The sequence below is a fragment of the Xiphophorus hellerii genome, chromosome 9, assembly GCF_003331165.1.
Source record: "Xiphophorus hellerii strain 12219 chromosome 9, Xiphophorus_hellerii-4.1, whole genome shotgun sequence".
NCBI classification, from domain to species: domain Eukaryota; kingdom Metazoa; phylum Chordata; class Actinopteri; order Cyprinodontiformes; family Poeciliidae; genus Xiphophorus; species Xiphophorus hellerii.
This window is the reverse complement of record NC_045680.1, coordinates 15802204-15824290: the sequence shown is the minus strand read 5'-3', so window position 1 is coordinate 15824290 and position 22087 is coordinate 15802204. Positions and strand designations below refer to the sequence as shown.

Genomic DNA, 22087 nt, shown 5'->3' with positions numbered 1-22087 from the left:
GATTTTTTTTCCACTTTGAAAACACATGGAATAGGAATGTTTTTTAAACGTAAACTTGCTAAGTCAGTACAGAAATTTGTTAATTAGCAACTGCTATAGTCTAGTAGTTTAATAACATGTATGTAATGTACAAAAACTGTCTCAATAAATAAATAAATAAGTCACACTAGTTGCCCTAAAGAATTAAAAAGATCTGCTCTTGTAAAACCTGGCAGTCCTGTCTAAAGGTCATGACTTTTGGAGTTTTGCAAGGGTATTGCACACACTGTAAAAACAGAGATAAAATTGGTGAGTATACTCTTTAAAAACAAACAAAACCCAGAAAGACATTTAATGGTGTTCGAATGTTTTGTAATTTCTTAGCTTGAGTGTCTGATTGATATTCTGTCACAAGAAAAAATATTTAAAGGAAACACATGGCTCTTAAGTTTAAACTAGTGTCACAAAGAAACTTGGCATTATTGTACTTCACTTCATTATCGCTAGTTGCTGATTCATTCCTGCCAGAGCGAAAAAAAAGTAAAACTGTAAAATGTATATCATAATTTTAGCCGATTATGATATACATTTTGCTCACTTCTGAGCTACAATAGCCCTTAAAAACTAGGCTAAAAATAATAAAGGACCATCTGTTTTTAAATACACATGTACAAACAAATGGATGTTTTACAGTTTTTTTTATTTAAATAATTTATTTCTACGACAGAAATAGAAGTAAATGTATCCATCCTCTATACAAAAGTTTGTTTGTTTGTTTTACTTAAAAATAGAAATAAAGTTCTGGTACTTTTAAAGCCACAGATGTTTATGAAAAGTCTTTTAAAAATTAACTAAATTAAAATAAATAATTAAAATAAACTCTAAAATTTTATTTAGAAGGACAGAAGGCAGCAAATGTTTTTTGTTTGTAAAAGCTGCGGACTTTTACACTCAGTAAAAATGTCGGATTTATTTTCCAGTCGAATAGTCCCTTTACTACAGGAAGTACAGATGTAAAATATTTTGAAGAGCTTCACATCCGAATGAAGCAGTCGGAAATCCCGCCTCTCCTGCGCCACGATTGGTTGACTCCCCTTCTTGGCTTCTTGTCGCCCAATGACAGGTTACAATGTGGAAAGCTCAGTTGACCTCCCCCCAAATTCACCTCTAATGAGAAGCCATGTTTCGCTTGTTGAGAAGCGTCCAGCAGTTTAACTGCAACCTCCTGACTCTTCAGAGACTCCACGCCAACTCAAAACTCTCCATTTGTACCTCCAAGATGGCCGGCTCGGAGTTCCGGATTGAGCGGGACACGTTTGGCGAGCTCAAGGTCCCCGCTGACAAGTACTACGGCGCTCAGACAGTCAGATCCACCCTGAACTTCAAGATTGGGGGACCCAGTGAGAGAATGCCAATCCAAGTGATCAAGGCCTTCGGGATCCTGAAGAGAGCAGCTGCTGAGGTAAACAAAGACTACGGCCTGGACCCTAAGCTGGCAGATGCCATTGTAAAAGCTGCAGATGAGGTTTCAGCAGGTAAACTGGATGATCATTTCCCTCTGGTGGTGTGGCAGACCGGATCAGGGACTCAGACTAACATGAACGTAAATGAGGTGATCAGCAACAGGGCTATTGAGATACTGGGAGGAAAACTGGGCTCTAAGGATCCAGTTCACCCAAATGATCACGTCAATAAGAGTCAGAGCTCCAATGACACCTTCCCCACTGCCATGCACATAGCTGTGGCTACAGAGGTCCACCATGTCCTACTGCCCGGCCTGCAGACCCTGCACGATGCCCTAGCTGCCAAGGCTGAAGAGTTCAAAGATATTATCAAGATCGGACGCACCCACACCCAGGACGCCGTCCCGCTGTCGCTCGGACAGGAGTTCAGCGCGTACGTCCAGCAGGTGAAGTACAGCATCGAGAGGGTGAAGGCCGCCATGCCCAGGGTGTACGAGCTGGCAGCAGGGGGTACGGCGGTCGGGACAGGACTCAACACCCGCATCGGCTTTGCAGAGAAGGTCGCGGCTACAGTCGCCTCCCTCACCGGCCTCCCATTCATCACCGCCCCCAACAAGTTTGAAGCCCTGGCGGCTCACGACGCGCTGGTGGAGCTCAGCGGAGCTCTGAACACGGTGGCCGTCAGCATGATGAAGGTCGCTAACGACATCCGATTCCTGGGGTCAGGACCCCGCTCCGGCCTGGGGGAGCTCATCTTACCGGAGAACGAGCCCGGGAGCAGCATCATGCCGGGCAAAGTGAACCCCACCCAGTGTGAGGCCATGACCATGGTGGCCGCCCAGGTGATGGGGAACCACGTGGCCGTGACAGTGGGGGGAAGCAACGGACACTTTGAGCTCAACGTCTTCAAGCCCATGATGGTGAAGAACGTCCTGAACTCGGCTCGACTGCTCGGCGACGCCTCCGTCTCCTTCACCAACAACTGCGTGGTGGGCATCCAGGCCAACACGGAGAGGATCAACAAGCTCATGAACGAGTCCCTCATGCTGGTCACGGCCCTCAACCCGCACATCGGCTACGACAAAGCCGCGACCATCGCCAAGACGGCTCACAAGAAGGGCTCCACGCTGAAGGCCGTGGCCGTGGAGCTGGGCTACCTGACCGAGGAGCAGTTTGATCAGTGGGTAAAGCCCAGTGAAATGCTTGGGCCAAAGTGAACTGTGAAAACACTACCACAGCCTTGGAAATTGTTGAACTCGATGAAAATAACTTTCTAAATCCTTACATCTCTTAATAAAAACAGCAAGATTTCTGTTGTTTTCCGTTTTGCATACTTTGAGACTTAACCTCTTATGTATTATTGATTTAAAGACCTCAGCATCCAGAATGTGGTGTCAGTAAATCCGTTAATGTACAAAGTTGTATTCTGTACGTTTTGACTCACAATGTTTTTCTTTTAAATATGAATTCAGTAAAGTTTTTCATGTTTAAAGAATATGCAGATGTGCCATATTAGCAGTGTCCCATTGAAAGATTAAAAAAATATATATTTATCCTGATTGCATTTGTTTTCTTTAAAACATTATACCAGTGAAGTATTAGGAGGTTAAAAACAAAAGAGCACATTAAAAAGGATATTAAATACTTTATTGTGCACAGTAACAACCAAGGAATGAATGCCAGTTTAAGCCTAACAATGGCATTTTAGAAACATGCAAAAAAATTAGTTTTTAAAGTACAAGGATTGAGGGAAAAAAAACGCAGCTTGTTTTTTACTTGGTCCAGCTGACTTTTGGAATATCGTAATGCTCCGTAAGAGCGTCCAGGTGGCGATTGAAATCCTGCGCAGAAATAAAGCAGCAGCCTTAAAGATATACACTTAACATTTGCACTTAATTTAAATCAAGACAATTTTATATCTCTATATGACAAAGCAACAAAAAAAAAAATCTACACGTGATGATGAATAGTTCTCTAAATAAAAATAACCTGACTGAGGTCCATTTTAGATGCCTGGGAAGCAGGATAGAACTGAGACGACTCACCTCAACTCTGTGCTTGTGTGTCTTTGATGCCTTCTTCAAAATTCGCTCCATTTGCTGCAAGAAAAGAGAGATGGCAAAATTAGCTTTAAAACAAAAGACCAATTTATTCCCAATGCGATACCTTCTACACACTCATCAAGCTTATCACGACGCAACCTAAGAAAATAGATTGCCAAAATATTTTGTTAATGTTTACGCAGTTTTTTTATCTCATCACTATGAGACAATTTTAAACACACAGTTGTGTGTGTGTGTGTTGGTAAACTAATGCATCAGTATTTGTTTCAGAACTTATACTTGTGCACGTGCAGGTACTTTAAGTTAAATAAAACTGATCAGCTGTTGCATGATTTCTACCCTTAGTCCTGTAGAATATGTCAATAGTTTGCAAAACGACAAAGTTCCTAACGATTGAACCAGTCAAAGTGCTTGTTTGGTTTTGGGAGGGCAAAAGGGTTTGTTTGACTAATGTTGACAATATCCAATAGCATACTGCTATACTTTGCAGTAAATAATTATTTTCTTCTTAGCTTTTGCTTTCTTGTCAGATTTCAGGTGAAACAAATGTTGATATCAAACAAAAATAACCTGAAAGTTTTTTTTTAATATACAGTTTATACATTATTATTTAGCTCAGATGCATTTGGGTTATGTGCATGGGAAAGATTCAAAACAATTGAGCTAGTCCCCCTTTAACTTGCAAAAAAAACAAAAAACAGTTTTGTTTGGCGTAGTCTATCTCACTACTTCAATATAATTAAAATGCAGTGGCATGATGTTATAAAGGCAGTTCGTGCTTGAAAAATCTCCAATATGGTTTAGGTGAAACATTTCTGCAAAGAAAAGTGGACCAAAATTCCTCAACAGTAAGACTCACTGCTGGTAAACTCAAACACCTGTTAAAAAGTGGTTGCTATGAGGTTCAGGAGCTATCACTTTTTCTACAAAGGCACTGTAACATTCATCTATTTAATTATGTGTTACACAAATATTAGGGGTAGCAATTTTCTAGACAATGGAGACCAAAAAGGCTTTCTACCAAACCCAATTTTTGCTGTGTGTTTTTATTGTTTATGTCCCAAAACCAGTGACAGCAGCCCAGAGATACTCAGGATTTTCACTTACCCTCTTTTCTTGCATCTTGTCAAAAGCGATTTGTGCTGGCGTCCTTTTGTTGATGTACGCCTTCTTTGTTTTCACCTCTTCATCATCATCTTGGCTCGTCACAACCTGCTCCAGGCGATGCTTACTCTCTTTACTCTTCTTCTTCTTCCTTCCAAAATAAACATAAAATACAATTTAGAAAACTCTTAAGTTATCTGAACCACATAACAGATAACTTACGGTATGTGTTTTGTTTTGTTTTTGGCAAAAACAACTTTGCCAAAAAACAACAAAAAGGTGTTTTGTTGCTTTTTTGTTGTCTCTTAACTTATTACAACAAAAAATATAGAAACTTTGTTGAGGAAACTAAAACACATGTGTTGTTGATGCAAAAAAGTACATACGTTTCATGCAGTATGCTACTTCAGCCAAAATTCACTCTATATTTAGCACAGACCCTGTAGGCTGGGGTCAAATTTATTTATTTAATTGATTTAGATTCTGTAAGATGGTTTCCCTTTTTAAAAAATGCTTTCATGTAATTTATTGTTACATTTTAAGAGATTCATATTGAAAATATTTTATTGTTTATGGCTTCTAGTAAACAAAAATGTAAAACACAACACTGTCTGGGCAAACATCTGCTTTTTAAAGTAGATAATAAAAGCAATAGTACTAGGCTTGATTTATGGGAGTTACTGAGCAGGTGACTAGTTTCATTTTTAAATTGTGTAAGGTAAATAATAAAATCAAATGTTTCACATATTACATGCTGGTTTTAAATTATTCTGATAATTGTGTAGAATGTCCTAGTCCAAGTTTGAAGAGTTTACATATTGTAGTTTTTAAACAACAGCTGATTAAATACGATCAAGGTAGTGAAAAATTTGGTGGAATTGCCGAATCGGAAGCTTCGTATAATTTTAAAATAATGCGAAATGTTCGAGGCCTAGCTTCTTCTAAAGCATTCAAATGTCATTTGGAGATTTTTAGCAAAAAGAGAAAGAGTTTCACTAATCAAACTTGTGTTCATTTTAAGGAAAACTCAAGTGTATTGTTTGTATTTCGAAACTTGTCTTATGCCGTATGGTCGAAACTACGACTTCTGTTACATGAGTGACTGCTAGTGCTAATGCTACAAATCCAAAATTTTAAGCTTTCCATAAAAGCAATTCATAATATTGTCATAGAGAGACATATTAACACGTATATGTTCTTGGTTTAAATGCCGTTTTTATGCCTACAAATAATAATAATAATAATAATAATAATAATAATAATAATAATAATAATAACAAACGTTAACAAAAATACTATGTGGAACTAGCTTACTAGCTGGCTGGCTACAGAGGCTAACGTGTTAACACCAGCTGTTTTTGAGACAGCGACCAGCTGCTGAGTTGTGAAAATGCTTCATTAGCTCTACAACACCTACTTCTTTCCTGCTGAAAGCTCTCCTACTCCCTTTAATTTTAGGGAGCTCTTCTGGGTCTGATCGTACTCGGACATGTTCGAGAACTTTTCCTTCTTCTTCTCCTCCTTTGTTATGATGCCAGTCAGCTGAGCGCATCACTGCTGCCACCTAGTGACTTAAAAATAGGAACAGTCACGCTCATGAATCCGAGTAGTTTTGCCTGTAGTGTTTCATCCCATCCAGTGGGGTGCAGTATATTGTCCCTACAGAGCCAAGGAAAGAACGCAGAAAACGGAAGTTGAATACGGTTATGAATGTCAAATAGTAGCATGGTGTGCTGTGTCTTTAGGTAACCCTGAATAAAAATGTTCGCCTACTGTTTATTTCGGATAGCACCGTCCACTCAGTGCATAAAAAGCAATGCTGGAGCGTTTCTGAGCAGAATAAGCACGGTAAACAGGATACAGACATGTGGATATGCTAAGAAAGTTGGTGAGTAAATGCAACATCTCTTCTATATGCTAGTTATTAATCAAATATCATCAGATCTAATCGGGTCTTGTTCACCGTCTTTCAGTTTCCAAAGGAAAAGGTAAAGGCATGGCGAAAGAAGAACTGAAAGGTCCAGAGGTGTGTAAAGACCCAGTCAGACTTACATCATATGCAGTCGGAGTTAACATCTACAAACAAGGGGAGGACCCTAAAATAAAGCCTCCAGAGGAATATCCTGAGTGGTGAGTACACATGTCACTGTCTTCTGCACAGTTTAGATATGATTTTGCAATATTGGTCTTTCTCCTCATAAAACTCTTTAAGCCATAAAATAAATATATATTTTTGTGGTGTCCGGGTTTCAAATCCCCATAGAAGATTTTAAATTCAAATTTGAGAATTTCCTTGGAGTTTTTTTTTTTTTGTCAGGTTTTGACTGTCTTTTTTCTAGTGATTTCCTTTGTGAGTCCGCTCAATGACTTGTCTGATCAACCTCACCCTCGTGAAAAGAACCACGCATAACACATTTTAAAAGCATATCACAAGATGTTTGATAACGGTGGATTTTAAAAAAAAAATTAAACAGAAGATGAAGAAACCCCTGGCCACTTTAATGGTGGATTTCTTAATTACCCTCGATGGCTCTCCACCTCTGAATCGTGACTAATCTGAGGGCAGTAAAGCAATCTGTGTCTGTGTCCTGTTATCGGAGAGAGCTATACAGAATACTGACAAACATTGTTAAACAATGTAAGATGGCATGTGAGGTGTTTTTTAGCCTTTCAGTCCCATGAAAAGTTTATTGTGCCATTTTACTATCTTTTAAAACTTTCCAAGCTAACATTTCTGCAGATCCCACACATCCTTAACACAAAGTGTTGTCACCTTCAAGTCAGCGCTACAGACCGCTGTGTGAAAAAGATCAGCCAGTTTCTTCCCCCAGGCTGTCTCTGAGGAACATAGTGATTGCCTTACAGTCTGAGAAATCATCTACTCTGCTGTACATAAAACCTGCTTATTTGCAATACCACAACCTGCTTTTCTTCATAGAAATGCCTGTACAAACACATACACACACATAATGTCCTTTTATTTCCTCTAAAGTTCATATATTAATGCCTAACATCTGTACACTGAGCGTGTAAAACAGAAGTCAAATTCATCTTGCTTGCACACAATCTTGGCCAATAAAGCTGATTCTGATTCTACTCATGTCAAAATCTGTGCCGTCTGAGCCTGTATGGTTTACAGCAGATAGACATTCCTGGACATCGTTTGGTCACGTGTGAACTTCTTCCTCTTTCTCTTATCACTTGTTCAGGTTGTTCCAGTTGAACTTGGGAAAAGCCAAAAGGCTTCACGAGTTGGAACCTGACACCTGGCAGTACTGGAAGCGTCTGAGGAAGGAGAACATGTGGCACAACAACAAACTGCACAAGGGGAAGAAGATGTAGAACATGGACTCTACTGATCTGCAGCTTGTCTGTGTTTCAGGGACCTGCATGACACTCTGGAATGAATAAAAGTGATATGACTCATGTTCACAACTCATGTCTGTAATGATAAGGACTATTTGTCACATGCCATTTACTCATCAGGTTACCTGAAATCATGCTACATGGAAATTGTAGTGAAAAACTGAACAAATTAGTTAATTTCTTTTCAGGTTGCTGCTGTTGAGGAAAGGCTCTACCCAAAGTGACAATGGAGTCCAGTTCAATTAAAGACATTCAGTACAAAATAGTGAAAGGTTCTGTTGGATAACAAAACTTCAGATTTACTGCTATAATAAAATATGAGACATAAAAACATATGTTTTCATTTCTGTACTTGTGTTTTGATTTTCTTTTCTAAGTCATATTGACGGCACCATTCTGCCTGCGTCTCACTAATTTGCACAGAACTTTGCAAATATCCCAGATAGTTGTAAATTAGATAAATGTTGGTGTATGGTATCTGTTAGTCCTCATAGCAATACGAAAATAAATTCCAATTCAAATACATCCACACCCCTGGAATTATTTACTATTTTGCTTGTTGACTCCTAGAAACATCAGTGCATTTTGGGGACTACACAACGTGGTGCATGTCTGTAAAGAAAAAGAATAAACACACAGATGGCTTTAACTTTTTTACGAAATCTAAAATGTCTGCTCTATCTTTGTATTGACACACTCCAGCTCTCTGCCACCATCTTTACTCTAATGCCTCTAAATCAAGTGTGGCCATTTAACTTCAGATATGTCATATTTTAGTAAATAGAAACCACTTGTGTAGTACTTTATTTATGCATTTGCTTGTTAAGGCCTCAAAAGGTTGGTTGGAGAACATTGTTGTACAAACATAAGGAACAGTGTGTAACACTGCAGACGGGTCAAGGATAAACTTGCAGAGTTAAATTACAAAACAAAATCCCCAGCACTGTTCAGTCCATCATTTAGAAAAGAAACAGTGGAACAATTGCAAACCCAGAAAGACCTGACCGTCCCTCTTCAATGACGATGGCTCGGTCAGCATTAATTAGGGAAGCAGTCAAGAGGTTTGGCAACTCTGGAGGAGCTGCAGAGATGCACTCCACAAATCTGGCTTCATAAAAAAAAAAGTGGCAAGAGAAACTCATCGTCGTGGAAAAACCTCTGTCCTGTTTGAGTTTTACCACATTTCATGTAGGGAATGTGGCAAGTGTGAAAGAAGGATCTGGTCAGATGAGACCAAAATTAAACTTTCTGCGCTTTGTGCAAAATGTTGTAGAGCAACACTGAGCATCATTCAGATGAAACATGATGGTGGCAGCATCATGCTGTGGGAGTCTTTTTTTACTCAGCAGGGGCAGCAGGGGCAGTGAAATTGGTCACAGCTGAATACGAGTCCATCCTGGAAGAAAACTTCCTTTTACGGTTGCGAAAGAGTTGTTCATCTTCCAACATGAAACTAACTATGCATTCAGCCACGGCTATAGAGGAATGGTTTCGATAAAAGCAATTCAGTGTGTTAGAATTACTCAATAAAAGAAAAACAATGGCAAAAATGCAGTCTCTTCGTGTGAACAAAATAATGAGCAATTATAACCGTAGATAGCTCAACAGTATTGACTCAGGAATTAAATGCACGCCGCACTTTTCATACTGTTTATGAAAAGCGCAGCAATACGTAAAGAGGGTGCGCATAATTACACAAAGCCCTGTATAAATATGGATAGCTATTACAAATACTGTTCTGACGCCGTTTATTCAGACGCTTTTACTTCTGAAGCCGTTTTTGCTAAGACTTTTTATTCTGACACCGTTCACTCGAAGGTCTGTTGGCTTTTTGTCTGACATCTGGCGCCATTTGTTCTAAATGTGTGAAGATGTACTCGTAAGACCTGAGGATGTCCTAAAATATACGACGTAAAAATTAATGCTTTTATTAAACAGGACAGTTTTGTATGGAAACGGGCTTCCATAGTTTTGAGTACGTTTTTTTATTTTTATTTTTTAAAGTTGGACCGTATGAATGGCGTAACCATGGAAACGCCTCATGCAAATGACCGTAATACGTGCCAGGGATGGCAAAAAAAAGAGGAACCGAAATGAGAAGCAAACTATCTGGGGAACCAAATCGGGTTAGATTAGGAGAGCGACAGGGTGTAAAAAAAAAAAAAATGTGGCGGATATCTGTGTGACTCAAAGGCCACCTGCTCCTCAGTCACTCGCTCCGAGATTTACCTCCAGCTCGGACTTTTCTGGTAAACTCAAACTTATTTCCCTCAGTACTCGTCGCTTTCAGCGCAGCTCATGGCGGAAGCGGCAGCTCAGCTGTAAATCCGGACTGCAGCTTCTTTTGTTCGTTCTTGTTTCAAGTTAACACTTTTGTCTTATTGCGTTAACATGTGTTTATTTCTCCTGAATTCTTGCTCTTTAGTGTTTTACAGGCGGGTTTTCATAAACTCTTAAGTTTTTCTGGCTGCGTATATTTACAGTTCTCTGTGTGCTGCCAGGTACAGTGTCTCCTGTGAACTCAACGCATGCAGTCTAATCTGTGCCTGTGTCTGGATTTTTGTTGCGAAGGGTAAAACAACAACAACAACAAAAACTGGATTAGAAGATTGGAAAAAATGAACATCAGCAGTCTCGGTGAAGAAGGGTTGAACAAGCTGTCAAAGATGCTGGACAACTCCAGTTGCGGATGGAGGCAGCTGGCCAACGCGGCGACTGAGCACCCGCAATTCCGCTGCAGGTGAGAGATCCTGAAGGCATCGTGAATCAGCAGCCTCTTATGATCAAAACATTTCACCAAAGACCCGTCTTTCTGTCATCTTCTTCTATAACATCTGTTCCTTCATTTTCGAGGGCGTTGCCGCTGCAGGTCTGCTGACCCTGATCATCTTTCTACTGAATTCTGTCTTGGCAGTGAAACGGAGCTGACCAGCTGCTCCATTCAGGTGCTGGACGCTGCAGGCAGTCCTGCCCGCACATTCCTGGCATGGTTAGCGGATCGTGGCTGCTCCACTGACTTCCTCCAGCACTATCTGAGGAAGATGGACCACCAGGAAGCTCTGCAGTTCCTCACCACCGCAGGTAAAACGGAGACGGCAGGCGATTCACTCAAGATCTTTTGGACATTTGAACAACCACAAACTTAACACATTCCATTGGAATATTTAGAGATTTGTTGTTATGTGATAAAGATTTACAAAGTAGTGTAAATAGAAGTGGAACAGACAAATATTTTGAAACAGATAAAAATCCAAAAAAGTTCAACATCCATTTGTACTCAGCCAGGTCGAGCAGGGTTATGTTATAAAACATCTCACCCATGAATTAATCATCTAAAAATGTAGAGAGTGTGGTACAATTGTAAACCTGTGATCTAAACTAATAGATTGGGGAGAAATATTGAGTCTTGGGGAATTCAGAATTTGTTGGCACGACAACTATTATTTGTTATATTGACCTTAATCTGAAAAGTGAAAGAAAGCCAGAAGAATTCCCCTCTGCAGACGCTTACATTTTTTCTGAGTTTAAGCTTTTTTAAAACCAAAATTGTGCAAGCATTTTTGCTCTGTTGCTGCAACTGTAGAAAGAGACAGTTCTACAAGAATTGACTCTAAGGAGCTTTTTAGATTCTTATTTGTGGAAAAAATTTAGCATTTTGTTTGTGATACTAGTGCAAAAAAAAGTCATACTATCACAGAAGTGGATAAGATCCACTGCTGGTTAATGCTCCTAATATTTTCCTTCCTTGCCATCCTGCTCATTGTGTGTTGTGGCAAGATAACCAATAGCCAAATGTATCTCTGTTATATATATATATGCAGTATATACATACAAGATTTCTTTTAGACATCTCCAAGAAAGTAGATCAAAATCCTTTCTGCACCAGAGTTTTTTTAAAGCCAGAGGATCAACATTTCTCCCTTAAGTATTTGTGGGAAAATACTTTCAGTTTCAAGCCCAATGTCTTTTGCCTTCTTTTTTTAGAGTAAGCTTTCTTAAATTTACAAACTAATCTTACTGAGTTATAATTGACTTCCAGAGTGAAACAACATAAAGAGAAAATGTTGTAGATCCTGTGCTCCTTTATAGTTTGTGAAATTTGACTTTTAGACTTGCTTCATCAAACCACTTACAAGTTACTACATGCTATGCGTAATGGTGTGTTTAACTAGCTTATGCTGGAACATGTCTTAACAGAAATAGTGTGTTCCTTCTCGTAATCCTCGCTGTTCATGTTGTGTGCTACTGTTTAGTGTCGGAGCAGATTAAGATCACAGTCCAGCCACAGTCTCAACAGGCTCCTCTGGGGAGCAGGGTGGTTCTGACATGCAGTGCTACTGGACCTTCTGGATTCAGCTACCAGTGGTTCAAAGGCAAAGAGGAGGTCAGAGCAATGGCTTCTAAATCCTCTTTATAACTCCTTTGTTTCTTGTTTTCATCTAAGTCTATGTGGATTATTTTCTTGCTTTAGATTTTACATGAGACAGGAAGTTTGCCAGAGTTGGTCCTTTGCCCTTTGGGTCCAGCCCACCAGGGTCACTACATCTGCAGGATCAGCTATGGAGAAAATTGGATCTTCTCCACGTGGGCTCGTATTCGACTGCTTCACTCTGCAGGTTCCAGCCCAGGTATGCCTTCCTTTTACTTCCTGCTTTTCCCGCCTTTGCCCCATCTCGCGGCATGTGGTGCATTGTGATGGAAAACAACTGTCGTGGCAGGCTGCAGCAGTATGTTTCCAGTAAGTGGACTGCGAATCAGTCAGCAGCCCAGCTCCCAAGCAGCATCTGAAGGGGATGTTTTGGTCCTGAAGTGCAGAGCAGAGGCTAACCCCCCTCCCCAGTATGAGTGGTATCACAACAAAATGCCCATGTCTCAACAAAAAGCATGCTCCCTCAGGGTAAGTTCATTTAGAAAACCAACAATGAGATAAAGTTTAATTATTGCGCATGAATGCTTCTCAGCTGGACAACAAAGAGCAGGTTTTTAGAACTATAGTTCCTTGCAAAAGTATTAATACTCGTTGAGCTGGTATGTTACAAATGAATGTTGAAAGTTGGGACACTTAGTTATTGGAAATTTTACTTACAGAGGCCGAGTTTTCCATGCGTATGACACAATTTTTTGTGAGATATGATTTAAATGACTGAAAAACAGTTATTTTCAGTCTATGAAGTAAAATGTTTTTATTGACTGAATTAATTGGTGCATTAAGATCAATAATACCAATACAAACCCAGGTTAACCTTTTCGTAATAATTAACGATCCTGGATATGTTTCATAACTGGAAAGAACTAGAATTATCTTGTAATAATATTTTTTAAAAAAAGGTTTAACTGGTTTAAAATCCTTGTTTTTAAAATAAGGAAAGCTTAGCCACGGTAAATTAGAAATCGGTTTGTAGTTGTTAAGAAACAAAAGCTATCTAAAAAGCACTGAGAATAACCATTATCTGAAGGAAATAATTTTCAATGTTCAGCAAATGTTTTTTAATTTAAAAAAAGTCAAGGAATATTTTAAAGCATAATTTGGCTTTTGGGTATAAGTTCACAGCTTTAGTTGTGTTCAGACCCTAGAGCAACATTTAGGGCAAAATTCTCATGCTGAGTCTGAGCTTTAAGTTCAGACTCAGACAGTTTGCTGTCTAAAATCTTGTTTTAGACAGCAAACTGTCTACATTTCGAACTAGTGGATATATTGGTGGGTAAAAAGTTTAGCTTAGTTGTCAGAAACTTTGTTTCTGTTACTTGAAATTAGTTTGGAAAAACCAAAATATTTTCCAAGTTTTGTAGCTCTAATACTAACTTTTGTGAAAGACTTGATAGTTGTTAATGGATTTTTCTCCATTTTCTCGAGGCTTTCAAATCAATCAATCAATCAATCAATCAAATTTTATTTGTATAGCACATTTCAGCAGCAAGGCATTTCAAAGTGCTTTACATCATAACAAACACAGAATCACAATGCAAAATAGAATCAATCATTAAGTCAAGTTACATCAATAATTGATTACATTTCAAATACAATTCTAAACAGGTGGGTTTTCAGTTGAGATTTAAAAGAAGTCAGTGTTTCAGCTGTTTTTCAAATTGTTTCTTTTTACCTGTTTAGTTATGTTATTTGTCCAAGGTGGTTTTGGTTTTGGACTGATTGTCTGGGGCAATAGCAAAAACTTTCCAGACTAAAGTCACGCAATGGTTTTGTTTCTGTATGAGCTTGTTTCTGTAAGTTGTTACTGTTTCCTAGATCCCATGTGTGACCACAGAGCACAGAGGGGAGTACAGATGCAAGGTGTTCAATTTGTATCATGAGGCCTGGAGCGACACCGCAACAGTGACAATTGGTGAGGCATAGATATTCCTTTCTCTCATCTATCACTTATATTAAAAAAAAACTCCATTGATTATTATGATTGAGTGATTTCAACAAAATACTGTTGTCGTCAAGTAGTGCAATGAATATCTGACACTACGCATGTTCAGCTTCACACTGAATTTCAACCATTTTGTAACAGCTAGCTCTTCCTGTTTTGTCACACAGGCCCGAGTTCAGTCACAGACGCCTCCTGGGTAGAAGTTGATCGGGGGTTTGGTATGTTGTACTTTCTGCTAGAATATTGAGGGGGAAATATAGGAACTACATCAGTAATATACTGTACTTCCTCTGCCCTTCATTATACCGTTATTCCTGTTCTCATGTTCTGTTTGTCAAAACTGTAACACAGATATTGGTATGCAATTTTCCTTTTTTTTTATGTCACCAGAGTCTCAGGAAGTCCAGAGGTCCACGACCAGATCAGGAGTAAATCCAGTACAGCAGATGGCCTGTCCTCCCCCAGCAGCCAAGAATTTCTCTGGTTAGTTTTACGCAAACTACACAGAGTATCTCCACATTAAAAGTTGTGGGTTTCATGGGTCCACAATCATATTCTACTCAGCTACAGACAAAGTTGCTCTCCTGATTGGCAACATGCACTACCACTACCACCAGCAGCTGAGTGCTCCCATATCTGACGTCCATGAGCTGACCAACCTGCTCAGGCAGATGGACTTTAAAGTGGTCTCCCTGCTGGACCTCAACTGCCAGGAGATGAACAGCGCTGTTAGTGAGTTCCTGCTGCTGCTCGACAAGGGCGTTTACGGTCAGTCCACTTATTTCTCTTCATGCGGCAATGGATGCTTAGAAAGTCTGTGTCCAGCTAAATAAAATGTGGAATGAGTTTTTTTTTTTCAAAACAAGATGAATTTAGAAGTAAAACTCATTGTTTATTAGAACTGTGTTTTCTTTTGTTTATTTTTATTTTTTTACATGGATTGATAATACAACAGACAGCTGCAATGATCTACAAAAGAAGAATTAGTTGGAATTTAATATGGATTTTCTCTATTTAACACCTGGTGAAAAGTGTAAATACGAGCTCAAAAATACAAATACATCTCCACCTGTATTTAATTAAATATTCACAAGGAAATTGCACCTCAACCATTGTATTTTTGTAGGCATCAACAAACATCTGGCTGAGTGGAAACTGTACCAGTTCTTGGTAAAACTGCTACAGTTTATTTAAAATGTTTGGTAGAAATTTGAACGTAGGCCCCAAAATTTTTACTGCTTTAAAGTTGGTCCCAGAACGTTAATGCCTGCTTATTCATTTGTTTTTATGAATATGAATAGATCATTTTTGTTATTTTGGTCAAATTAAAGAATTCTTGAAAATAACGGCCAATGTCCTTATTCACTATCCCACCAGCTCTATGCTATGCACCATTAGCACTAGCAGTGAAACTGTCCCACAGCATGATACTACCACCACTGTGCTCGGCAGGTTGTACAAAGTCCTTCGGTTCCAAAGCCTCGCCTTCAGTCCTCCAATCACTTTTTTTCTTCAAGTAATTCTTACAAAGCAGAAACCCAAATCATTCAAAGCACCCCAGAATCACGGCAAAGGTTCAGCACCATCATTCCTCATCAAAAATAACTACTCAACCCTACCCTAACCCATAAATAAGCTAAAGGCTAAAATGACTGTGACATCCATATCTACGATAATTGTATGTAAACTTTTTAACTAAACTCCATGTTTTTGATATTGTTCTCTACTTCTGCAGGGCTGCTGTATTTTGCCGGTCATGGCTATGAGAACTATGGCAACAGTTTCATGGTTCCTATTGATGCTCCGGCTTCCTACACATCGAAACACTGCTTGTGTGTGCAGAACATATTGACCAGGATGCAAGAGAAAAAGACTGGACTCAATGTCTTCCTGTTGGACATGTGTCGCAAAAGGTATGCCTTAGGTTAGTCATTAAAGTATGTGTGTATGCCATGCAGCTTATTTTTGAAATCCCATCTTTTCCTAGAAACCCAAACGATGGGTTGATCGTACAACCGGGAACACTGAAAGTCACAGCCAACATAGTGTTTGGTTATGCCACGTAAGTTGCTGGTTTTGATCTCTTGTTCTGACCCAAAATTGTTGTCCGTTTTTTAGCGTGTTTTTCTTATCATTCTTGTGTGTAATTTACCATGTGTAGATGTGTTGATGCTGAAGCGTATGAGGTAAAGCGAGAAGATGTGTCAAATGGCATCTTTATCAGCTTTCTCAAACGGCACGTGTGTGAGGACGAGAAGGTCACCGTGATGCTGGACAAAGTTGCTGAAGGTAGAGCTCTCTCAGTCAACACTGCTTGCACATTGCAGATCTTATGCTACAAAATAGTAATAATAGTGTAATATGTAGTGTTATCTGATATCTGATGTTTTTGCAAACACACTTAGACCAAGACTGTTCCTCATGACATTACATTGATCTGATGTTGATTTGTATCCTGCAGGTATTGATCCTTTAGAGGTTAAACCACATCTAAATACATGTTTTATGACTATAAATCACTAATAACAAACTTTATTTTGTTATTGGTATGTCTTTGGTCAATGCATACCAAGCTAGGCAAATTAAGTTATTATCCTTTGTCAGCTAATTGAAAAACTCAAGAAGCTTTTCAAATGAATACAGTAGGTCTTCCTGTTGCATGTTGGTGACCTAGTGAAAGACTTCTGCAAATCCTCTAATTCTTGCTCGATCTTTGTGATAATAATGTTCCTCTAATGTGTCCATAATAAGTACATCATGTTATCTCAATGGGTTGACTTCTGTATTCTAGTTAGTGCTGAGTCATAGGAGGCGGAAATCAGACAGACAGAATTAGGGGTCAGAACTAAGCAAGAGTTAACCCTGTTCCATAAAAAAGTGAGGCCAGATGTTGTTTTAAAATTCACTGTAAATTTCTGGGTTTTCTTTAGAGTTCCAACCTACTTTAGTTTAGTCTTCATGGACCTCATAGAGAGATAACGTAACTTAATTTACAAAAGGTTTGAGTCAAAATGGTGTTGCATTCAAAAATCCATCCATGGGCGTGCCATGGTGGCGTAGTGGTTAGCGCGACCTATATTTGGAGGCCTTTAGTCCTCGACGCGGCCGTCGCGGGTTCGACTCCCGGACCCGATGACATTTGCCGCATGTCTTCCCCCCTCTCCTTCCCCGTTTCCTGTCAGCCTACTATCATATAAGGGACACTAGAGCCCACAAAAGACCCCCTGGAGGGGTAAAAAAAAAATCCATCCATAAAAATCAGTCAAAGCCTCTACCTGAAAGGAGAACCTTAAAGCTGGGTCGAACAGATGCTGCATCTAAATTTCCCCTTTGCTCTTGAGCTTAATGTTTAGAACCACAGGTCCAGGTACCCGGTACCTGGTTCAGACCAGGCTGGGCGTGAGGTGTTTTAGCAATTTACATAAGGCTGTTTCTGCCAGTTCTTTCCTCTTCAAACGCTCCTTAGAGTTAAGACAAGTATTTAAAAACGTGTGCAAAAGTTTTGTGTTAAACATTCAAAAACAGAGTTTGTTAAAGCGAGACCTTTAATCGGTTAATGCTAGTTTGTCCTTGGTTATTTACTCTATTAAGCATTAGGAATTTTAAATTGAAGTCTCCGTATTATCATTCTGAGAAAAAATAATTATAAAATATATTATTCTCTTGTTCCTTTCAATAAAGTGGGCAATTAGAATTTATTGAATAATTAATAATTAGTCTCATCTAATAGTATATTTTATTATTTAGACTAACATGCACATACTTAGTTAAGATTCTTATCAATTATAAATACACTGTTTTTGTGAGGCTCTTTCTAATTTGTAATAATAATACTAATAATGATGATATATTCAATATGTTAATCATATATTGTGAATTAAAAACTTTTAGCAAGGCTTATAGGATCTTTGTCTCACTCAGGTTAATCAGGATATAAATTCTAATATTCCTGTGTCCTGCTGTTGGTGGTGAGATGTAGATTTTCATTTTATTCAAAGTTGCTGATTCTTTCCAGACATGGGTCGCTGTGCGATTACAAGAGGAAGGCAGGCTCTGGAGCTGCGCAGCAACCTGTCTGAGCGGCGCTCCCTCACAGACCGCATACAGCCAATGGACAGTTCTGCCTCCGATTCGGCTCGGAATCTGCAGTGGGCCATCGCTCATGGTAAAAAATTGAAAAACTCATCTGATTAAATGCTACTAAAGTTACTCATTAGACTTTTAGATCAGCTAATTTAAGGATGTTTTTGTTTTACCAGTTCTGCCCGAGAGTCGCTCCCTCAATTTTGACTGCGGTGTGAAGGTCCAGCTTGGGTTTGCGGCAGAATTCTCCAACATCATGGTCATCTACACTCGGATACTTGAGAAACCTGCAGAAATAGACTCCTGCAGCGCTCAACTTACAGACTTCCCACAGGTGTGCGACTCCTGGGCGACTTATTTTGAGCCAAGATTTTTTATGCACTTTAAAATGCAGCTAAATTAACACCAAACTATATCTTATTTGCATCAAGTTTCAGTGATATGATAAAAAGCATCAAAACCAGTGGGTATTAGGAAGATGCCACGTTTAGTAATGTAATGTCCTCCATTTCTATTTTCATGGAAGTTTATAAAATACTAATTGCTGTTTTTTTCCAGTTTGATGCTTAAATCCTGCTTTAAAGGTATTTTTATAAATGTTTGCACTTCTTTTTAACCAGTAAAAGGATCCTGCCTTGCTGGTAGAGCCTCTTAATATTAATGAATTATTGTCAAAAAGAGGTTAATGAATAAGGCTTTGGGGAGACAGGTGCAGGGTAACTTGAAAGGAGTTTTATGGTTTATATTTCCCTCCGGATGTTTTTTTCATTCTGACAGAGACCTGCTGACCTGCCCAGAATGCCCCCTAATTACACATTAAATTCATCAGGTTATTTTTATGAGCATCTTTTTTCTCTCTCTTGTATGGTACTGACTGTAAAGTGAATCATTTTATGAACTTCCTTGTTGCCCTTTAACAGCAGTTCTTGTTACCTTGTGTTGGAATTTTTTTCCCTATCTTCTATAAACCTCAATTTTGTAAAGTTAATAACCAGAGCAGCAAAGAGTAAGCTCCAAAAGCTTATTGTATCTTAATAAACTGTTACTAAACATCCATCCTCTAGACATACTGACCACTCAAAGTAATTTATAGTAAAGCAGATGTTAGTACTCTTTTCAGTCCAAAGCCATTTTGGTGTTCCTTCTACCAAATACAATTTTATTTTGGGCCACAAAACCCTAAATGACCTTTTTAAAGTAATTACCGTAGCTTATCATGGTAAACAAATAATCATAAAGTTTTTATAGTTGAATTAAAAAAAAAACACTTTTATTTCTGCTGTTGGTTTTTCTGTCCAAGATGAGAATTTTGATATGACCGCCACACCGCCACAAACTTAAAATTACACACATTGGTTCTGCTGATTTAAGGTTTGATTTTATTTAATATTTCATACTAATATATTAAGCATCCCAGAAAAACAACATTAAACTGTTTTTAAATGACAGAAGAATGACTCTGTGAAGAATGTGTATAGACAGAGTTTTGTAACATTATTCTTCTTAAAATCAGTAAAACCAAAACAAAAATCATTTGGTTAATCTTAGATCTTTAAAGACTTGATGTGCATCTTTAAGATGCGCAAACACTGGGTTAGGAGTTTCACAATGTTTTTAATTTTCCGTTCACAGGAAGTGGACATTGACCTGAAGAAGAGTAACCAGGAGACTCTGTTTGAAGCCGGCTGTTTGCTGCTGATTAAGGAGGAACTCCCCTCACTGGAGGAGCACAGTCTTTACACACGCATCCGCAGTCTGCAGAGACTCAAGGTCAGACACCTGTTTATGTTTATATATCTTGATGAAAACTTTAAAATGTCTACTTTGAAAAGTAATCTGCAGCAGCTTTTTTTCAGCCTTGAATTTAGTTATACATTACTTTCAAGGACCCGGACGTTCTTATCATCTTTAAATGTTGACTTAATCAATTTGTTATCCAGGCTTTCCTTGGACAATGGCTATGTTTTATTCATTTAAATAAAGAAAAGCCTGATATTTTTGACATACAGGTTGTGGTAAAAGGCCTTAAGATCTAATTTAAATTTGGATCTTTGCTAAATTATTTGTTAAAAACCCAGCCCGGGACTGGAGTTGCAAATTAGCAAACTATTGTATACTCCTTGTGCAGAACATTTGTTGTACTCTATGTCCCTTAAGTTTATTGTCTCTGTTAAACAAAATACTTCAAAAATGTATTATGCTTAAAAATTGCAAAATTGTTGCAATTTTTAAGCATAATACATAATAAATTTATTAAAAAAGTTGGATGACTCAAGACTTTTGCACAACAGTGTGACATTTTAAAATTTACATTCATTGTGTAAAGTGAAAAAATCAATAATTTAATATAGACATACAATAAATACATAAATGATATAATGTTGATGCAAAATTAGAAGTGCCTTTCCCAGGATGATTCTTCTCAGAAAGACAGACAAACCGTTAAAGATTTTTGTTTGAGTAATTTCACAAAGTTATTCTATCTTTTTGCCTCTTACCTAAAGAAGACATTTTGCTTTTTCATTGAACTCACAGAGGGACCTCACCTTCACCGTCTGCCTTCACTACACGTATTCCAACATGGATGAAGAGGTAGTGGAGCGGCTGCCAGTCACGGTGGGCAAACCTTTGGTCTCCAAACTGAATCTCCACGAATCTCGAACGTCTAGCAGCTGCTCTGCCATCCTGGGCCCCAGCCTCGACTCCTTCAACTACCCGGAGAGCTCCTCCTTTGCCTCCATCGATTCTCCCTCAAACACGTGGCCACACTATGGAGACACTGGCAGCGCAGTTTCCCAATCTGACTCTCTGACTTTTTCCAGGGGTGCCAACCTACCAGAGGAGAGTGACAGTCCTGGAGAATTGGGATCACGTCAACCACTGACTGCCAGCAAAAGCTTGCCCCACAGCCAAGTCAATGAAATTAACTACAAATTTAGTGACATGTACAACCTCCATTCTTTATAAGCATCTTACTCTAGGGGATTATTTCCATGTTTTTCTATGCAAATTAACATTTCAAACTATTTAAGACTGAGTTTTTTACATTTAAATATAAAAAATATGAAATGTATGAAACAGACTGTGAGTAAAAGATAAATATTATCTTTGTGTATGGTGTTAATCTACATATATATATTTCTGTCATTTAGTTAATGTGTTTATTTAGTTGATATTTTGTGCTAACAGAAATGTACTTCCCCTCTTTTGTTATAAGTCTGTTCTTATTTGTATGATACTACACATGTAGTATCATTACTGATACTACTGATTTAAAGATCAAATTAAACAATTAAAATGTAGTATGACTTCATCTGGTTTGTTTAGTTTATCATCATTTTACAAGCTTCTTATGCATTTTGATTGGAAGTTGCGTGTGATGTTGTTGCATACCCTTTTTGTTGCAGAGACAAAACCAGGATCATAACGCATACGGTAATGTATATAAAATAATTCAGTACTACGCATACCAACTGAGACCTATTGGAAAAATGAGAAGCCGAAAGAGCTTATTATTTTAGTTAGCTGGTTGGCAATAAACTATATGGTTGCATTACCGCCACCTGCTGATATTGTGTATGGGTCAAAATGTCTTTTATACTACATTATCATATTATATTAATTAACTTTGTTTACAAATAAAACTAATTAAAATCTG

General features: G+C 38.5%; 4 protein-coding genes across 5 annotated transcripts; 3 read left to right on the top strand and 1 right to left on the bottom strand.

Moving 5' to 3' along the window:
* Positions 1 to 1084: 1084 nt before the first annotated feature.
* On the top strand, positions 1085 to 2995 carry fh (fumarate hydratase). Its single transcript, XM_032571579.1, has one exon. The coding sequence runs from the start codon at positions 1160 to 1162 to the stop codon at positions 2657 to 2659; it is 1500 nt and encodes a 499-aa protein (XP_032427470.1). The 5' UTR covers positions 1085 to 1159; the 3' UTR covers positions 2660 to 2995.
* A 77-nt stretch (positions 2996 to 3072) lies between these two features.
* On the bottom strand, positions 3073 to 6184 carry fam32a (family with sequence similarity 32 member A). The gene is made up of 4 exons (XM_032571581.1): positions 6027 to 6184; positions 4613 to 4760; positions 3488 to 3541; positions 3073 to 3283 (listed from the first exon to the last, which is right to left on the bottom strand). Exons 1-4 carry the CDS (start codon positions 6098 to 6100, stop codon positions 3215 to 3217), a joined length of 345 nt encoding a protein of 114 aa, XP_032427472.1. The 5' UTR covers positions 6101 to 6184; the 3' UTR covers positions 3073 to 3214.
* Positions 6185 to 6270: 86 nt separating this feature from the next.
* Positions 6271 to 8500, top strand: mrpl54 (mitochondrial ribosomal protein L54). Its single transcript, XM_032571580.1, has 3 exons — positions 6271 to 6497; positions 6583 to 6739; positions 7819 to 8500. The coding sequence occupies exons 1-3, from the start codon at positions 6371 to 6373 to the stop codon at positions 7949 to 7951; spliced, it is 417 nt and encodes a 138-aa protein (XP_032427471.1). The 5' UTR covers positions 6271 to 6370; the 3' UTR covers positions 7952 to 8500.
* Positions 8501 to 10042: 1542 nt separating this feature from the next.
* malt2 (MALT paracaspase 2) lies at positions 10043 to 22087 on the top strand. Of its 2 annotated transcripts, none has more exons than XM_032573211.1 (17): positions 10043 to 10224; positions 10547 to 10715; positions 10890 to 11056; positions 12229 to 12359; positions 12447 to 12603; positions 12694 to 12872; positions 14220 to 14316; positions 14514 to 14564; positions 14737 to 14829; positions 14911 to 15114; positions 16082 to 16259; positions 16334 to 16408; positions 16508 to 16635; positions 18362 to 18511; positions 18606 to 18763; positions 20062 to 20199; positions 20965 to 22087. In XM_032573211.1, the coding sequence occupies exons 2-17, from the start codon at positions 10594 to 10596 to the stop codon at positions 21394 to 21396; spliced, it is 2460 nt and encodes an 819-aa protein (XP_032429102.1). In that variant the 5' UTR covers positions 10043 to 10224; positions 10547 to 10593; the 3' UTR covers positions 21397 to 22087. The 2 variants fall into 2 exon arrangements, with proteins under 2 accessions (XP_032429102.1, XP_032429100.1); XM_032573209.1 differs by having other exon boundaries at positions 14734 to 14829.

What these genes read in the sequence shown, in the direction of transcription:
- fh (XM_032571579.1), top strand. Translation starts at nt 1,160, where the DNA reads ATGTTTCGCTTGTTGAGAAGCGTCCAGCAGTTTAACTGCAACCTCCTG.
- fam32a (XM_032571581.1), bottom strand. Translation starts at nt 6,100, where the DNA reads ATGTCCGAGTACGATCAGACCCAGAAGAGCTCCCTAAAATTAAAGGGA. An exon ending in GAGCTTTCAGCAGGAAAGAA is followed by an intron (nt 4,761 to 6,026) that starts GTAGGTGTTGTA and finishes TTATTTTGGAAG; the next exon opens with GAAGAAGAAGAAGAGTAAAG. An exon ending in CACACAAGCACAGAGTTGAG is followed by an intron (nt 3,284 to 3,487) that starts GTGAGTCGTCTC and finishes ATTTCTGCGCAG; the next exon opens with GATTTCAATCGCCACCTGGA.
- malt2 (XM_032573209.1), top strand. Translation starts at nt 10,594, where the DNA reads ATGAACATCAGCAGTCTCGGTGAAGAAGGGTTGAACAAGCTGTCAAAG. An exon ending in GGTTCAAAGGCAAAGAGGAG is followed by an intron (nt 12,360 to 12,446) that starts GTCAGAGCAATG and finishes TTCTTGCTTTAG; the next exon opens with ATTTTACATGAGACAGGAAG. An exon ending in AGAAGTTGATCGGGGGTTTG is followed by an intron (nt 14,565 to 14,733) that starts GTATGTTGTACT and finishes TTTTTATGTCAC; the next exon opens with CAGAGTCTCAGGAAGTCCAG.
- mrpl54 (XM_032571580.1), top strand. Translation starts at nt 6,371, where the DNA reads ATGTTCGCCTACTGTTTATTTCGGATAGCACCGTCCACTCAGTGCATA. An exon ending in TGGATATGCTAAGAAAGTTG is followed by an intron (nt 6,498 to 6,582) that starts GTGAGTAAATGC and finishes ACCGTCTTTCAG; the next exon opens with TTTCCAAAGGAAAAGGTAAA. An exon ending in CCAGAGGAATATCCTGAGTG is followed by an intron (nt 6,740 to 7,818) that starts GTGAGTACACAT and finishes TCACTTGTTCAG; the next exon opens with GTTGTTCCAGTTGAACTTGG.